The sequence below is a fragment of the Neoarius graeffei genome, chromosome 3 (assembly GCF_027579695.1).
Source record: "Neoarius graeffei isolate fNeoGra1 chromosome 3, fNeoGra1.pri, whole genome shotgun sequence".
In the NCBI taxonomy this organism is placed as follows: domain Eukaryota; kingdom Metazoa; phylum Chordata; class Actinopteri; order Siluriformes; family Ariidae; genus Neoarius; species Neoarius graeffei.
In genome coordinates this window covers 70,521,978-70,539,778 of record NC_083571.1, presented here as the reverse complement: position 1 = coordinate 70,539,778, position 17,801 = coordinate 70,521,978, and the positions used below count along the sequence as shown (strand labels likewise).

At 40.5% G+C, this 17,801-nt stretch overlaps 1 protein-coding gene across 2 annotated transcripts in view; it reads right to left on the bottom strand.

The window, feature by feature from the left end:
* Positions 1–17,801, bottom strand: part of LOC132883498 (ribosomal protein S6 kinase beta-2-like) — a 34,702-nt gene that overhangs the window by 8,316 nt on the left and 8,585 nt on the right. The window contains exons 2-7 of one of the 2 annotated variants that reach the window (XM_060917204.1): positions 12,043–12,097; positions 11,693–11,730; positions 10,045–10,159; positions 9,850–9,918; positions 7,303–7,450; positions 302–359 (exon numbers count right to left, since the gene is read on the bottom strand). In XM_060917204.1, coding sequence (XP_060773187.1) covers positions 302–359; positions 7,303–7,450; positions 9,850–9,918; positions 10,045–10,159; positions 11,693–11,730; positions 12,043–12,096 — 482 coding nt within the window. In that variant the 5' untranslated portion in view covers position 12,097. The remainder of the gene's footprint in view (positions 1–301; positions 360–7,302; positions 7,451–9,849; positions 9,919–10,044; positions 10,160–11,692; positions 11,731–12,042; positions 12,098–17,801) is intronic. The other variant, XM_060917205.1, reaches the window with a different exon arrangement.

Here is a 17,801-nt window from a genome sequence, read left to right as displayed (position 1 = left end):
GGATGAAAATCCACCAAACAAAAGATGTGCAATCACAGATATGGTCAGGTTTTATGCAAGAAGAAATGGGTTTATGCCACATTACTGGAAGGAGTCTCCAGTTCCAGCACTTTGTAACAGAGGTGACGCTGGAACTTTTCTTTCATGCAGAGAATCTCATGATTTTAAAACACAATGAAAAAGATTTCTTTCAAATTTACGTGGAGGGTCCAACCCCTTACAGGATTCAGTCTGGAAAATCCTGGTCTGGACGTTATCTGAAGTAATATGAACAGAGGCATTGTCATTTATATTTTCATACCAGGCAGTGTCCTCCATGAAGATCCCCTCCTTCTCCAGCTGCATAAACAGCTCACCACCTGTTTAAATATAGATCAAATCTTGTACAAATTTTATTTATATATATATATATATATATATATATATATATATATATATATATATATATGAATGAATGAATGAATGAGAGGATACCAACACTGAGATGAATGGCATGATGAAAATAAGCACTGCTGATACATGGACTGAATATTCCTCAGGTGTTCTGGTTTGTCTGTATCCCTCAATACATAGTTCGCACATGTCACAGAGTCGGGGATTCCCTAGTGGCGGCCATCTTGTGGGTCAAGCTTACCGTACGGGTCACTGAGCATACATTGTAACGCGCGAGTACAAAGTCTTCAAAAGAACCCAAGCAGGCTATTTAAAGCTAGCAATGGTGCACACCTGTTGTATTCACGGCTGTTGTAATAGGTCAGATGATGACGTCAAGCAGAGCTTTTATGGAATTCCCACTGTACGGGAGCACGAAGGCGAGCAAACAAAGAAACTCAGCATACAAAAGGAGAAATCTATGGCTTGCGAGAATCAACCGCAAGGATTATCAGCCTTCCAAACACAGCAAAGTCTGCTCCGATCATTTTATAAGTGGCAAGTTGTTTAAATAAACAATTGTGTTCAAGTTTGTTTTTGGAAACCAAAACATCATGTAAACAATCTCTGGAGAATGCCTAACTGGAACCGCTGAGTGTATGTTTACATTGTACACTGACATGGTACTGTAATACCACTAATGGATGTAAAATTTGTCTTAAATCATCAACTCGATATTATACACACACACACACACATTTATATGCAGTGTTGAGAGCTCTAAAATTCCAATGTTTACATACCTTGGCTGTAATTAGGACACGACTGTCACTTGTTTTTATATGGTGGACCTCACGGACCCAGCCACAGACAAAATAATTGTATGACTCCAGCGACTTATATGCTTTGAGGTCGTCAAGTGTGTAGGCACTTTTACTATTCACGAAATAGTTCACAATATCAGGGTATGATATGGATGGCAGCCCTGCATAGTCACTTGAAAATGCATCTTTGTCCACTTCGTAGGGGTCAATTCCCCCAATCAAGGACAGTTTGGCTGCATACCATTGCCGTGAGATGTCGTCTAATGTATCTATATACTTCTGTTTGCTTGATTTTGCCGACATTGATCTTTATTTTAGAAAACTGACTATATAACTTCATAAATTCGTCCGAGATAACGTAGCCGGTAATGGCGATGGTCCGTTTTGTTTGACCCACAAGATGGCAGCTGGAGGGCTTTCCCCGGAATGCCGTGACATCAGTGAAAACTATGTATAAATTGGCACCTCCATTGTACCGTGGCCCCCCCAGTATTCCCATCCATCCTGGAAACTGTGGGTGGTAAAAGAGAGCAACTGGACTTGCTTGAAGATTCTTGAAGATGTTTCACCTCTCATCCGAAAGGCTTCTTCAGTCCTGTCTGACTAGTAGGGAGTATCAGGTATTTATCCTCTCATGGATGAAAAGCTCATCTAAGGTGTCGTTGAGTCATCCTGTTGGTGTGGGTCACTGGGGGCTGGATGTGAACGGCCTCGAGAGTCGTTAGGGTGATCAATGGAATGCTGATTCTCTCTGTCCTCTTGTGAGTCACTGAAAACAGCTGGGTTTTGGTGTGCATTCAGGCCGTCCACACGGCAACGGATTCAGGTGAATCTGATAAAATTGTTTATCGTTTCGGCCTAGCGTCCACACGGCACCGGCGTTTTGGGTGCCCCAAAACGAAAACTTTTGAGAATGGGTTCCAGAGTGGAAAGATCTGGCAACGGCGCCGTTGCGAAGTCGTCTGGATGAGTAGAACGGATTTGTTTACGATGACATCACAACCACATGTGCTTCACACCGGGTAGAAGTGTAACGAACTCGATGCGAGTTGTCAACAAATCCTATAACTTGGTTCATGAAACGCGCTTACAAAATATTTTCACTGTGAATATTTATTGTGTAATGGTGCAAAGTGAGAGAGAGTCAATCAACCCCGCCAGCAAAAATAGGGAAAAAAAAAAAAAAAAAAAAGGAGCAATCTCACCTCTTCAGATGTTGGTTTAAGTCCTACAATACATTCCTCAAAAAGGGCGTAGAAGAACAAATTAATCCATCAATGTGTAGCATTCAATTTATTCCGGACCATTAAAGACGCCGCCTTCCGCGTAGAATCATACGTCATCCTCGCCGCCATATTGGATGGGTCAAAGCGGAGAATAAACATGCCTCATTCATGTGCTGTGTTTAACTGTACCAACAGGTTTGCCATCCAAACGAGATCACATGGGATTACCTTTCACAGGTGAGACTGGAAAAATACTTTTCATTGTATTTGGTCATTATAATGTAATTTTACAAACACATTTTTCTGACTTTGTGGCTAATATGAAGTCTCGCGCATAATAGTTCATGCGCATGCGTCCTTACTTCTATTGTTGTGGTGTCTCCGATGGGACCATCTTACAGCGCACCTAGAGGTGTGGCATGTGTATTGCATCATTTTCAGCAAGCGTTGCGTTGCCATATGTACCTGATATTTTACTGATCCGTTGCCCATGTGGACGCGATTTTTTTTTTTTTTTAAACCTTGTTGCCGTGTGGATGTAGCCTCAGTTGTCTGGGAAGTGTGCCAAGGACCGCATTGTAGGTGGCTGATAAATGATGTCTTAGACCCCCACCTCTGTTCAGTGATGGCCGTTCCAGGTTGACAAAAATGGTTTCTTTAACTCCTCGCTCATACCAACGATCCTCTCTGGCTAAAATGCGGATGTTGCAATCCTGAAATGAGTGTCCTTTGTTGTTAAGATGAAGGTAGACAGCAGAGTCCTGGCCTGAGGAACTGGCTCTCCTGTGTTGAGCCATACGCCTGTGGAGCGGTTGTTTAGTTTCCCCAATATACGAGTCCGTGCATTCCTCACTGCACTGAATTGCATACACTACATTGTCCTGTTTGTGTCTGGGTATTCCGTGTCTGGGTAAACAGGACAACGTAGTGTATGCAATTCAGTGCAGTGAGGAATGCACGGACTCATATATTGGGGAAACTAAACAACCGCTCCACAGGCGTATGGCTCAACACAGGAGAGCCAGTTCCTCAGGCCAGGACTCTGCTGTCTACCTTCATCTTAACAAAGGACACTCATTTCAGGATTGCAACGTCCGCATTTTAGCCAGAGAGGATCGTTGGTATGAGCGAGGAGTTAAAGAAGCCATTTTTGTCAACCTGGAACGGCCATCACTGAACAGAGGTGGGGGTCTAAGGCCCTGTCCACACGGCAACAGATTCAGGTGAATCTGATAAAATTGTTTATTGTTTTGGCCTGGCGTCCACACGGCACCGGCGTTTTGGGTGCCCCACAACGATATTTTTTGAGAACGGGTTCCAGAGTGGAAAAATCTGGCAACGGCGCCGTTGCGAAGTCGCCTGGATGAGTAGAATGGATTTGTTTACGATGACGTCACAACCACATGACTAGAAGAAGCAGCACTCTCGCTGTTTTGTATGAACCACTGCATTGCATTCACTTTTGTATACAGCTTTTCTTTTAAATAAACAAGTAACTGAACCATTTCTTGAATTTCTTTTTTTATTGGATAAGACCGCTTTTCAAAATGTTCACACACAATATAAAAAGTTATATAAATTATATAAAAGTGCTTTTCAAAATGTTCACACACACAATAAGAAAATTAAAAAGTTATATAAAACTATGCACACTAATAAAACTAATTTGTACACACAGAAGGCACGATTTCCTCGCGTACTCACAGCCATCTTCTCCTTGTTGTGTGTTTGTTCCTGACAGTGCTTCACACCGGGCAGAAGAAGGGGTTTATGCGCATGCATCTACTTCTTCTATTGTTCTCGTGTCTCCAATGGGACCGTCTTACAGCGCCCCTAAAGGTGTGGCATGTGTATTGCATCGTTTTCAGCAAGCGTTGCGTTGCCATATGTACCTGATATTTTACTGATCCGTTGCCCATGTGGACGCGATTTTTTTTTTAAATAAAATTCGTTGCCGTTGTCGTGTGGATGTAGCCCAAGACATCATTTATCAGCCACCTACAATGCAGTCCTTGGCACACTTCCCAGACAACTGAATGCACACCAAAACCCAGCTGTTTTCAGTCACTACGTTTACATGCACATAGAGAGAATCAAATTTCTGCCGTTGCTCGACTGAAATCGAAGTTCAAAATGCCATGTATACACCTTAATTCGTCTGAAATTGAACCGAACTTGATTTCTCGGAATCGAGCTACACGACCTAGTTTATGCGATTTCTGCCGAGCTACTTTGTGCAAGTATACCCTATCGAGCTAGTTGTCGAGCTACTTCCGGAAGTGACGAGTGACGAGACCACAAGCGGGAAACACAACAGCCTCGGTCGGCATGACAACAGTAGTAGCGAGCAGCAGAAGAGGTCAGGAGGAACAAACGAAGAAGAGAAAATGTGGATGTAGAGCTCCCTGAAGTGTGGGTGGAGCACAGAGGACGGCAGGACAAAGCTTCTGGTACTAATAGGCTTTTTATTGTCAGACTTTTCAGTTTAACAGCCTACTTTTATTCTTGAGAGAAGCGCGCGTGCACACACACGTGCTGTGTTCTAGTCCCGGGATGAGCTCTCCCCTCTGCCTCCTTAAATAGGGCGCGGTTACTGGGAAGACACACAAACACAGGTTAATTACCGTCAGGTGTACCGTCGTTCTGCCACTCACCTTCCCTGGCTCCGCCCTCCTGTCACAGACCGGCGCTTGACCACGCCCCCACTGCCACAGGCAAGCAGAAACGTGCACTTCTGGAGCAATGAGGAGACAGTTCATGCTCATTCAGCTTAAGGAGTTGAATATATTAAAATTCATGGATGGGAGAAAAACGCACAATGGAGAACACGGAACTGATAACTTTGTTTACACTCTTGAATAGCTCTTCATGACGACAACCGGAAGTGTACCAACACGATGGGGCGTGTAGCGCCACCTGTGGCTCGGGTGCACAATGCACCTCACACAATAGCCCAATTTCATTGTGTGCATGTAGGATTGGATTTCTCTGGCACCCTGCTGGGACCTTCAGCTCGATTACCGACAGCAGCTCGATTTGGATGTGCATGTAAACGTAGTCACTGACTCACAAGAGGACAGACAGAATCAGCATTCCATTGATCACCTTAATGGGCAATCCATTGATCACCCTAACGACTCTCGAGGACATTCACATCCAGCCCCCAGTGACCCACACCAACAGGATGACTCAACGACACCTTAGATGAGCTTTTCATCCATGAGAGGATAAATACCTGATACTCCCTACTAGTCAGACAGAACTGAAGAAGCCTTTCGGATGAGAGGTGAAACATCTTCAAGAATCTTCAAGCAAGTCCAGTTGCTCTTTTTTTACCACCCACAGTTACTATGACCTGGATGACTGAGAATCTTCACAGACATCCATCCTGGCTGCTTCATTATCCCCATACACCTTGGTATTCCCAGACATCTCAGTAGAGGTGGGCGATCTGACAATTTTGCATCTTGAATACGTCCACCATCTACTTTTCAAGCAAATTGTAGACACTGCGATCTTTTATGTCCTCCTACTAACATTTCCAAACTTCACATAGAACTTCGATGGCCAGTAATAATTATAGATCCATGCTACATTCACAAACCAAACAGAATGATTGCCTACTCAGTAGCTGTGCTGACTGGCCAAATAATATCACCTGTCCCAATCACAGAGGGTCTTTCATGCCTGATTTATTTGAAAAAAAATTTAATGTGAGCCATCAGCAGAGAGGATGAGGAGCTGGTGCCTAAAAAGGACTCAACATCCTCCAGCTGAAAAGGAAGCATCTAAAGGAACATGCCAAGAGAGTCTCACTCAGGTTAAGACCACCTCACTCACCTGTATCTCACGACATCCCGAAACAAACGTTAAATCACTGACTGACGCATTACAGCAGCCGAAAATATACAGGGTGTTTCAAAAAATCTGATATTTCACAATCTAATAACTTTGCCAATTCTTCAACTGACCTCAAATTTTAACAGCATGTGTGGAAACAGGTCAAAAATGTTTAATGTTCTTTTGTTTTTATCTTTTTAGGTATAGAAATGCCATTCACTGGAAAAGAAAAGAAGTTTTGAGTGTTAGAGTACACTTGAATACAGTCAAACAAGACTGTACAGTGTGCATTTATGAGAATGCAGATTTGGACACGGCACAAAAAGTTCAAAGAGGAAGGCTGTCCGTGCAGGGCAAAAGGATCTGGACGACCACCGGCATCGGAAAAGACAGTCGAGCAGGTTCACGAAAAACTCTTTCTTGCGAAGCCCCAAGAAGAGCAAGCCTGGAGACCCAGATTCCTCTGACAACAGTTTGGCGTGTCCTGAGGAAATGTTTACGAATGAAACCCTACAAGTTGCACCTCGTTCAGTGCCGTGTCTCAGGCGGCACGCACATTGAATTTGTGAAATCACTCATGGAATCCACATACCTTGGAATGCCTCATTCAAATTTTGAGGAATAAATCTTATATTGCTCAACATCAAGTCTGTTCAGTTTCATTTGCCTAGACTATGTAGTTTCTAGGATATTTACAACTCAAATATCAAATTTTTTGAAGCACCCTGTACAATAAAAAAAGGATGAAACAATGGAAAGAGGTGACTGAGGAGGTCATAGTCCAGTGACGAGTGACTTCTGGTCTCATCTACTGGAGTTTGGAGTTGTGTTATTTAACGGTTGTGTATCCCAGTACAAACACCTGAGGAAACGTTTTTTTTGGTAGTGAACTATAGTGCCACACAAATTCGCTGATTAAAAATTGTCAATTTTTTAAAAACTTGTTTAGTGTAAACAGTATGGCTAACACTCAAGTCATTCATGTTGATGACGACACCATTTACTGGTGCAGCTTCAGGTTTTGTTCATGCCACACCCACCGCTCAGACACTCCAGGATGAGGTAGAGTTTGCCGCCGGTCTGGAAGGCATACCACAGGTCCACGATGAAGGGGTGACGCACCGTCTCCAGGATCTCTCGCTCCGCCCTTGTGTGTGCTGTGTCCTTTGCACTGCACACTATTTTTGCCTGAAAGTTGAGTGTGTGTTTATACATGCAACAAGAGAGCTTCTTTCTTCATTCTGCTATCCTTTGAGAAAAAGGTCACTGAATGAAGAAAGAAGCTCCCTCAGGCCTCTTTTACAATTCATCACATTTACATTCACCTGGGTCATACGTCATTGTTTCAAGTGTACTGCTTACATTTGTTTATATACAATCTCAACAACTTCTCTGCTTACAGACCAACACCATGAAGAAGCAGGATTCCAGACACTTCTGCATTCCCAGCACAATGGGACCCCTCAGTGCCCCCATACTCCTCATTATTCCTTCTGCATCAGTACCCCATACACCTTAGTATTCCCATTGATCTTGGTATTCCTGTATGCCTTGATACCCTTGTATATCTGTATCCCTGACCACCTTGACATTCTGTACACCTCAGTATTCCCGAAGACTTTGGTATCCTGTCTGCTTCAGTACCCCATGCACTTCAGTATTCCCATACATCCTGTACACTTCAAATTCAAATTTTATGTCATATACACAATCCCACATAGCACGACATTAGGGAAATGCTTATTGTGATGCTCCATAAGTAGTAAAGATAGTTTGGGGGGGGGGGGGGGGGGAGTAAAAAGAAAGCAAGTACAATAGAATGCAATAAAAAAAAAAAAAAAGTGATAGAATACTCTGCAGAATATATAATTATTCTATCCACATTCAGTAGATATGAGCAATCTCATGCTCTGATTGGCTACTCCACCACTCGGATATCAGCTTGTATACCATGAGTAGAGAAAAACAAAATGGCGGAGCGTGTTGCTGAACCAACCGAGGACAAATAAATAAATAAAATAAAAATAGCTCTACTTGAAAACAAAACTCCAAAAAAATACAAAGCCCAACAAGATTTGGAATAAAAAGTATTTGATGGTAAGAACGTATCTTTCAAGAACTATCATCAGATTTTTCACAAAATTGCTACTGTCATTTCACTGGTTTGTTTACATTCTAAACGGAAATAATTTTATTGGATGTTTTGTATAAAAAAAAAAAAAGTTATTGAACAAATTTGCAAAAAAAAAAAAGAAAAAAAGGTTCCATTTCTCAAAATCCAGTGAATGTGGATAGAATAAAACAGTTATTCCACTCATTCTCGTCGTACATGGCTTATAGCCAACTCTGTGCTATGCACCTCGTCAGCTATTGGCTCACATACGACTCGATTTCATGGAATAACTCAATTATACATACAGGACACTTTTTCGGTGGAATAAAAACATTCTATTCCCTTCTAGCGGGTTTCATTCATTTGGTTTGATAGCATGCAATATTGTTAGCATATCGCTTATCCTACGTGTATTACGTCACTCTACCCAATGGAGTGTGTGTGTTGAATACGGTTTACGATATTGCATCCCTGTCAAGACATGACGTCACACGGAGATGTAAAACTTCCGTACTAGCGAGTGACTGAATTTGTAAACAAATATGGCCGCCAGGTTTGCTTTGTTAAATACAGAAGATTCAGAGAATTTTGAAAGAGAAAGACACGTTGAACACCCAAAAGGAATGTGTAGGTACAATAATAAATTACTATATTATTAATAATAATAATGGTTGGCCTTTATCATGGTATATCAGATATATTCCATTCAGCTAACTCGTCTTCGTCATATCATGATAACTGAATGGAATATATCTAATATGCCAAAAAAAAGCCAGCCAATATTATATAAATATATATTGCACTAAAGAAAAAACATGCACTTGTATTCCATATCCCTTAATACACCTCGGTATTCCCATACACTGATCACTACATCTTTCCTCATGTTACTACTATGTTTCTTTTTCTTTTATCCCTGTTTTCCTGTCCTGTTCCCCCTCTGTAAGGACAGGTTGGTCAATTTCACTGGTAACAGTGATAAAGGGTTCATTCATTCATTATACAGAACCCCAATACATCTCAATATTCTGTACTCTTCAGCACCCCATGTGTCTCTGAATTTCTGTGCACCTTGGCATATAAAAACTTGTGTTCCTCTCATTTATTCTTTAATAGCCACCAAAACATGAAAAATGCCAAAAATAAAAAGCACATTGAATGCCATCTTCCCACACTAGGGTTTTTTTCCTTCATTTTTTTTGTATTAAAGAATAAGTCATGTGATGCAGGAACTAGCAAATTTCATACACAGCCTGCTGGGTCTTGCTATGCAAGAGAGCGATATTTAACCAGAAGAATGAATTACAGCAACTGAAACAAGTTCCTTTTTCCAGAAAGGAGAAGAAACAGGTGGAGGAATATCCTCAACAAATCCATCATAACAATAATGAATGCACTTTACGGTGAAACTGATTGCTGAAATATACCGTGTTCTGGATGGCTATGTTCGCAATGAGAATGGAACAGAACTTACTTTTTTCAGAACTTTCATGGCAAATATTTTTCCTGTCTGACTTCCCTGGACTTTCCGGACCTGGAAAACCTTTTGTTAAAAAAAAAAAAAAAAAATATACGGTATTGCAGGTTAGGGAAGAGCATGTTCAGACATGCAGTGATTGCAGCTTCTAGTATATCCATCTCTCTCTCTCACTCACACACACACACACACCTTGCCATAAGCTCCTTTCCCGAGCACAGTGAGCAGTTCAAAGCAGTCCGGTCCGACTCGCTCGCTGTCTCTGTTCACGCTGGCGCTGGTGAGCTCCACCTCCTCCGTCTCACCACTGTTAAATCACACATTCATATCAATTCATTATTACCTCCGCCAAGAAGGTTATGTTTTTGGTAGCGTTGGTTTGTCTGTTAGCAACATTACGGAAAAAGTAATGAACGGATTGCTCTGAAGTTTTTTCCAGAGGTGTGACTGGGCACAAGTAACAATCCATTAAATTTTGGCAGTAATCCGGATCACCTTCTGGATCTCGGATTTTTTTTAAAGGATTAATTTTTTTCCCCATTGAAATGAATGGGCGCGCAACGCAAAAAAACAGATTTTTCCTTCTGTAGGCCAAACCGTAAGGTGTAGTCATGAAACTTGGTACACTGATAGATGAGTGGACCCTGACTGATTTCATCAAGTTTCATGTTGGTACGTCTCACGCTCTAGCACCACCAACTGATCATAGTCTTACATGCGTTCATGCACGTAACTTTTGATCCGCATGTCAGATTTTCATAAGTCTGGTGCCGTTGGAATCCTTGGAGTTAGACAATTCCAACGCACCCTATGACATCATTCTCCGCCTAATTAGATTTTCCTCCATTTTGAATTTTGTCCAAAGTGAAGGTAGAGTGACCCTGGCCACATGTTTTGGCCGATCATCATGAAACTTGGCACACATCATCTCCAGTCCATGCCTAATGAATGATATTCGTTTCGCTCTCATACGTCGAAGTGGTCGCCCGTGGCAGCCAATCAAAAATCAATGGCGATGCCACCAAACAGGAAGTGAGCTCATATCACGGAAACGCTTTGACATATCAAGACCATATTTAGTGGCATGACTTTGGACACCATCCAAACTACCCTCATCAAATATGGTGTCATTTGGCCACTAGGGGGCGTCACAATTGGCAAAAACGTATTTTGGCTCATATCTCAGAAATGCTTTGACGTATCAAGACCATATTTGTTGAGATGACTTTCGGCACCAGTTCATGTACCCTCATCAAATTTGGTGTCATTTGGCCACTAGGGGGTACCACAATGAGCAAAAACGTGTTTTGGGTCATATATCTCTTTACGGATTTAGAATTACATCTAAGTTTTCATGTTAGTGATGCTCTGGGATGTCCCTGTAAAGAACCTTGCCAGCCTGTCATCTCCGTATGAGAATCCACCTTGTGTCTTGGCCAAACTTTCACATGTTGACACAAAACTTGTCGTGTGGGCATGCGGTCGCCTCGGTGGCGCACCTGAACAAGCACACTTTCGCATTTTCTCCGGAAAAGCATTCTAGTTATTATTATTACCTCCGTCAAGGAGGTTATGTTTTCGGTAGCGTTGGTTTGTTTGTTTGTCTGTCTGTTACCAACATTACGGAAAAAGTAATGAATGGATTGCTCTGAAATTTTTTTCCAGGAGGTGTGATTGGGCACAAGTAACAATCCATTAAATTTTGGCGGTGATCCAGATCACCTTCCGGATCCTGGATTTTTTTTAAAGGATTCTTGGCGGAGGTCTGTGCTCTCCGAGTGCTTTTCTAGTTCACATTTATAATTATATTATTAATCATGACACCATGAGGGATACGTACAGCTCTGTTTCTGCCACTGTGAAGTTACACTCTTCATCCTGGAAGAAAAATCAAGTTTAAAAAAAAAAAGAAACAAAAAAAATTAAATAATTTATGAAGATGTTTAATTTGGGTTTCACCTGTTTCCAAAGTTACTAAGAGGTTGTGATCAGTAATTTTAGTCATATTTTCCAACTTTTCCACCCTCCCAATCTACATTCAGTTGGAATAAATAAAATACTGTGGAACGTTGCACTCCAAAGTAGTGTGTTTACTGCATGACGTGAAAGACGAGTACAGTTAATGTGTACGAGAAGCTGTTTGGATGAGGAGCAATTCAAATCTTTTTGACAGTCAGACTGTTTTCTCACCTCTGCATCGCTCACATCCTCTGACTCCAGGTCGATATCGAACACCCCTGCCATCCTAAAGGAGGAGAAACGAGAAGGAAAAAAACCTGTCTATATGGATGTTACCAAGACAACAATTTTATTTGCATTAGCTAGCTTGACAACTTTCCAGATTTGACACCATCCGTAAATAATTTGCAGATTAGTTTAAAGGTGCAATTATAATTTTAATTATTTCTTACTTGTACAAATAACCTCAAACATATACAGACGTGGTGAAAAACTAAATGGTTTAAACCACAGCCTCAGCAAAGTGTAACCCAAACGTTGTGTCACTCCACCCCCTCTCTCACTGTGAAATCGGTAAATGCCCAGCACAGCCAGATAACTCTCGCTGTTCTTTGAAAATAATTGAAAAAAAAAAATAATTCAAATCCTATCCTAATCTTAAAGATTTTTGATGAATCTTGTTTCATGCACCTTTAAGCTACAGGCTATTTCATGACAATCACACAACGTATATAGCTCTGCTCCAAACCAATTTCAAGTAGACACAAATAAATTGACCCAGAGACTGAGCTAAATACTGCAGTTCAGTAGTTAAAAATCAGACTACAAATTAAATAAGGAACGAAAAATTATGATTTTAGGTTTGGATTTTAACTCCAGATATAAAAAGTATTTAACTATTTGACCCACATTTGCTGATTTTTCTCCTCAGGCATCATGAGATCACAGTCATCTGTATTTCTGAGAGCACTCTATTTGCTCCTCTGTATGGCTCCTGTTTTCCATGGAGAATCAGATTCCCAGAACAACACAACCATCACCATGAGAACAACAGAGTATAACACAAATGCAACCGAAAGTGCATCTCCTAAGACCACGCCCCCCCCCCCATCATCACAACCACCTTCACAACGAAGACTCATGACAGCCCGACAAAAATGACAAATTATACTTGCCTCATATATAGGCCCCTAAAAATGGAAAAAAAAAAAAGCTTGTCGTGTCTGTATTTTGAATGCTCATAGCAAAAATCTGACAAGGTCTACCAGAAAACAAATTAGATCAGTGAAAAGAGCAAGGTCTAATTAATGCATGTACCAAATATGAAGTTGGTGCTGTGAAGAAAACTATTTCATTCAAGCTGTTGAATATAGGTTTTAAAGACATGTGAAAATGCCTTTCACAAGGTTACATCACATGCTACATCATTGTATTTTGCCTTCTAAAAGGCAAACTACATTGTAATTGCACGGTTTTTTATTATTCTTTTCGTTCTTCCGCTCTTTCCTTTGGCATAAAACTCCTCCTAGGATTTTAATCCTAGTTAATGATCCATTATAGATTTCTGTTGGGGAGAGGTCAAGGATGTGCAGCTGACTTTAATTCGGTCAATATTAATGAGGTCAAGGACACGATGACATGAAATCACTTTGCGTGACCTAGTTTTACTTTGAGTGATAAAGCTCAGTGTACACTTTCACTAACCATATGATAGGGTAGCTCAGGCCAGGAATAAGAAAAGCCTAATGTACTAATTACTCAAATATTAATAGGCGAATTTTTGTCTTGAAGATAGACAGGTCACATGGAGTTAGCATATTCATTTATATAGTGGTATAAATGTATGTTTGTGGTTTATTGACTGATCAGCATTGACCTCATTTGAAGCTCCCTAATAAAGTGACATGTTTACATTTTTTAATTAATTTATTAACGAACAAAAATTTCAGAAAAAATTATTTTGGAATGGAGGGTTGACACTTAATGTACCAGAGTAACAACTTGCTTAAATTGAATATTTAACTTAATCAGTATGCATACATTTATATATCAAAATTAAACATTTTTTATAGATTCTAAATATGTTAAATTAATTGCATGTTTATCAAAAATAGATCTGTAATTTAATGATTAAAAACATACCATAACGAGGTTTTAAGTTAAAGAAAAGTTTATACTCTCTTGACCATCACATGTTGACCTACAAAGGTCTCACAGCTTACAGGCAGTTACTTCACAATACATACTGACACCAAAGAGATCTCTGTGTGGGCAGAAAAACAAAACAAAACACCCATTTCATTTGGATTGGAAAGGAGGAAGTAACAAGCAATGGAAAAGTTCTTCAGAAGAGACTTTCAAAGTCCTCAACAATACCAGGAACAAGGGACAACCACTCATTTGTTCCCATCTCAGAGAGCCGGTTGCAGATCAGCAGAGTGTCTGATGGACATGAGTGGCACTCATCCACAGGTTGTAGATGATGCTGTGAAAGAAGGTTACACCCTGTCAGACATGATCCCAGGAAAATATGTTGCATGTTTGTATGACCAACAATGGTGGATTGGTAATATCTGTGCAATATCGGAAGAGGAACAGGATGTGCAAGTACAATTCATGCACCCTCATGGGCCTACAAAGTCTTACAGTTGGCCCAGAAGAGAGGATATCTGTTGGGTTCTACTGATACACATCATAAAGATCATAGATGCACCAATCACATCAACTGGTAGACAATGTGTAGTTCTGGCTGGTGTGGTGAAAGAAATTGACCAGTTATTCAAATGCTTCAAATAGACATGCTAAGTCTACATAAATAGAATTAAAATTTGTGTAATTGACTTTTGTGAGATTTGTAAAATCATTTATCATATTTACAAATATACTACTGTACATATGTATAGTCGAGAGTTTGAATTAATGATGTAGCATGTGATGTAACTTTGTGAATGGCATTTTCGCATGTCATAAAACCTTCTATATTCAACAGCTTGAATGAAATAGTTTTCACAGCACCAACTTCATATATCAATTAGACCTTGATCTTTTCACTGATCCAACTTGTTTTCTGGTAGACCTTGTCAGATTTTTGATATAAGCATTCAAAATACAGACACGACAAGCTTTTTTCCATTTTTTAGGGGCCTATATAGGAGACAAGTATAAATTTGTGTCACAGATAACATTTTCCTGATAGTACTATAACATGTCTCATATTAAAAAGAATCAGACATCTGGTGTCATTAAATCTGGAGTCATTAAATCTGGAGATACAGAGAACCAAAAGTGCTACCATGGACAAATGCACATTCCAGGAAGCCATATTTGGCATGCCATAAATCTGCAAATGTGTCACATACAAAGCTCTCTGTGTACATAGCCTTATTATATCAAATAATTATGTGGGCAAATTTGAACCATTTAGTGTGAACAATTAAAATAAAAAAAGTTATTAGCCATCAAACTATGGATGTTTGATTGTAACACTTGTTTTAATGCTAAACATGGGGCCATGCCCCCTTTCTGAAGGCTTAATATCTCTGAAACTAGTGGAGATATTGGCCTAAAATTTTGCACAGCAGTTATTAGTAACAAGGACATGAAAATATGAACAAAATCTGAGATGGTCAGTTGGGAACTCTCTAAAATCTGGTGATTTGGTGCAGAATTACTCATTACACATTAGATCACATGCCAGACAATCTGAGTCAGTGCGTTTACATGCACAGAGAAAATCGAGTTTCTGCCGTTGCTCAACTGAAATCGAAGCTCTAAATGGCATGTAAACACCTTAGCTAGGCTGAAATTGAACCGAACTTGATTTCTCGCAATCGAGCTACACGACCTAGATTATGCGATTTTTGCCGAGCTACTTAGTGCATGTATACCCTATCGAGCTATGTAGTCGAGCTACTTACTTCAGCACTGCCACTTCCGGAAGTGACGAGACCACAAGCGGGAAAAACGCAACAGCCTCGGTCGGCATGACGACATGAATCTTTTCTTTTTGTGGCATTGTTTGCACTGTTAAAATTTAGCTCACTTACTGTATCACCAAATACATCTGTACAGCTGTTGCATAGCTGTGAATTGTGTACATAAACAAGTCATTGTGTATATATATATATATATATATATATATATATATATATATATATATATATATATATATATATATATACACACACACACACACACACACACACATCCAACATCTGAAGAATGTCAATAAAAACAAAAACAATTGAACTTGTGTGTTTATTAAGACACAAGTTAAATTGTAAGCAAAAAAAAAAAAAATTTGTAAGCAAAAAAATGGACTTTAGAAAAATATACAATTGTGCAAAATAAGTTGTCTTACAAAAAACAGTGGTCTGCGCCGGACAGTTTGTAGCCATACAGTCTGTTAGAGCAAGCCTAACGGCTTGAGCACGGAACTGCCAGTGTTGCCAGATTGGGAGGTTTTAAGTGCATTTTGGCGGATTTGAACATGTTTTGTGCTGGAAAACGTCAGCAGTATCTGGCAACACTATAGCTCTTCATGACGACAACCGGAAGTGTACCAACACGATGGGGCGTGTAGCGCCACCTGTGGCTTGGGTCACAATGCACCTCACACAATAGCTCGATTTCACAGTTGCATGTAGGATTGGATTTCTCTGGCACCCCTGCTGGGACCCTAAGGGCAGAGTCTCTCTCTCACTTTGCACCATTACACAATAAATATTCACAGTGAAAATATTTTGTAAGCGTGTTTCATGAACCAAGTTATAGGATTTGTTGACAACTCGCATCGAGTTCGTTATACTTCTACCCGGCGTGAAGCACTCACAGTCATGTGGTTGTGACGTCATTGTAAACAAATCCGTTCTACTCATCCAGACGACTTCACAACGGCAACGTTGCCAGATCTTTCCACTCTGGAACCCGTTTTCAAAAAGACTGCGTTTTGGGCAGCCAAAACGCCGGTGCCGTGTGGACGCCAGGCCTAAACGATAAGCAATTGTATCGGAGTCACCTGAATCCGTTGCCGTATGGACAGGGCCTGAGTGACATCTGAAACAGTTGGGGGAAGAATCACTTCAGGAGAATCACTGAGTCATATGTTTTGAGTACAATAGTAACTAATCAGGGTTTTGTTAAACTGTGTGTTAAAGTGGTGAGTCAAAGCCTGACGCTCTGGGAGAAAATGACTGAACACCAGTGAACAGACTCATGATGGGTTCAAACTCAGTCAACATTAAAACGTGAAGGGATATTTTCTGTATAGTTCTTTCACAAACCACATATTTAACATCATTCCGAAAACACAAACGCACTGAACACTGACAACACGCTCGTTGACCACTTTATTAGGAACAACTGTTCATTCAGGCAAATTATCCAAATCAGCAAATGTCAGTTAAAAAGTCATCATCAAGAACCTTTTTGAAGCATGGTCGTTGATGCCCTTTGGGCTCTTTTGATGATTTCAGAAACTGTTAACCTGAGATTTCCACACAGCAGTCTGTAGAGTTCTCGCAGTCTTGCGGGCGGGGGGGGGACACCCTTCGTTGAGGGTCAGAAGAGAATGGCCAGACTAGGTGTTGGAGGCTACAGATGGCACTAAAACTGAACAGCCAAAGAAAAACAAACAAGCACCTGATCTCTCTTTCATTTTCAATTGTCTATAAAGTTAAGGAGTTGATTTTCAACAAAGTGCATTAATTAGCTAGATTAGTTCCTTTGTCTCAAGTATGAATAAATTAAAAATTGAGACCAAGAATACAAAAAGGTCTGTGTATTGATCAGATGAGCCTTGGCTTTGGGTCAGGAGGTCGCTGGTTCAAACCCCAGCTTGGGCTCGAGGATATGAGGGCTGAAGATCTGACTGGAAACATGGAGTTGTGAGATGCTGGAATGAAAAAGTCAGGGCAAATCTGCAGATCACAAACCCTAAATAAGGTTTCATACTTTAATTTTATTGCCCTGGCTTATACAGTGGTGCTTGA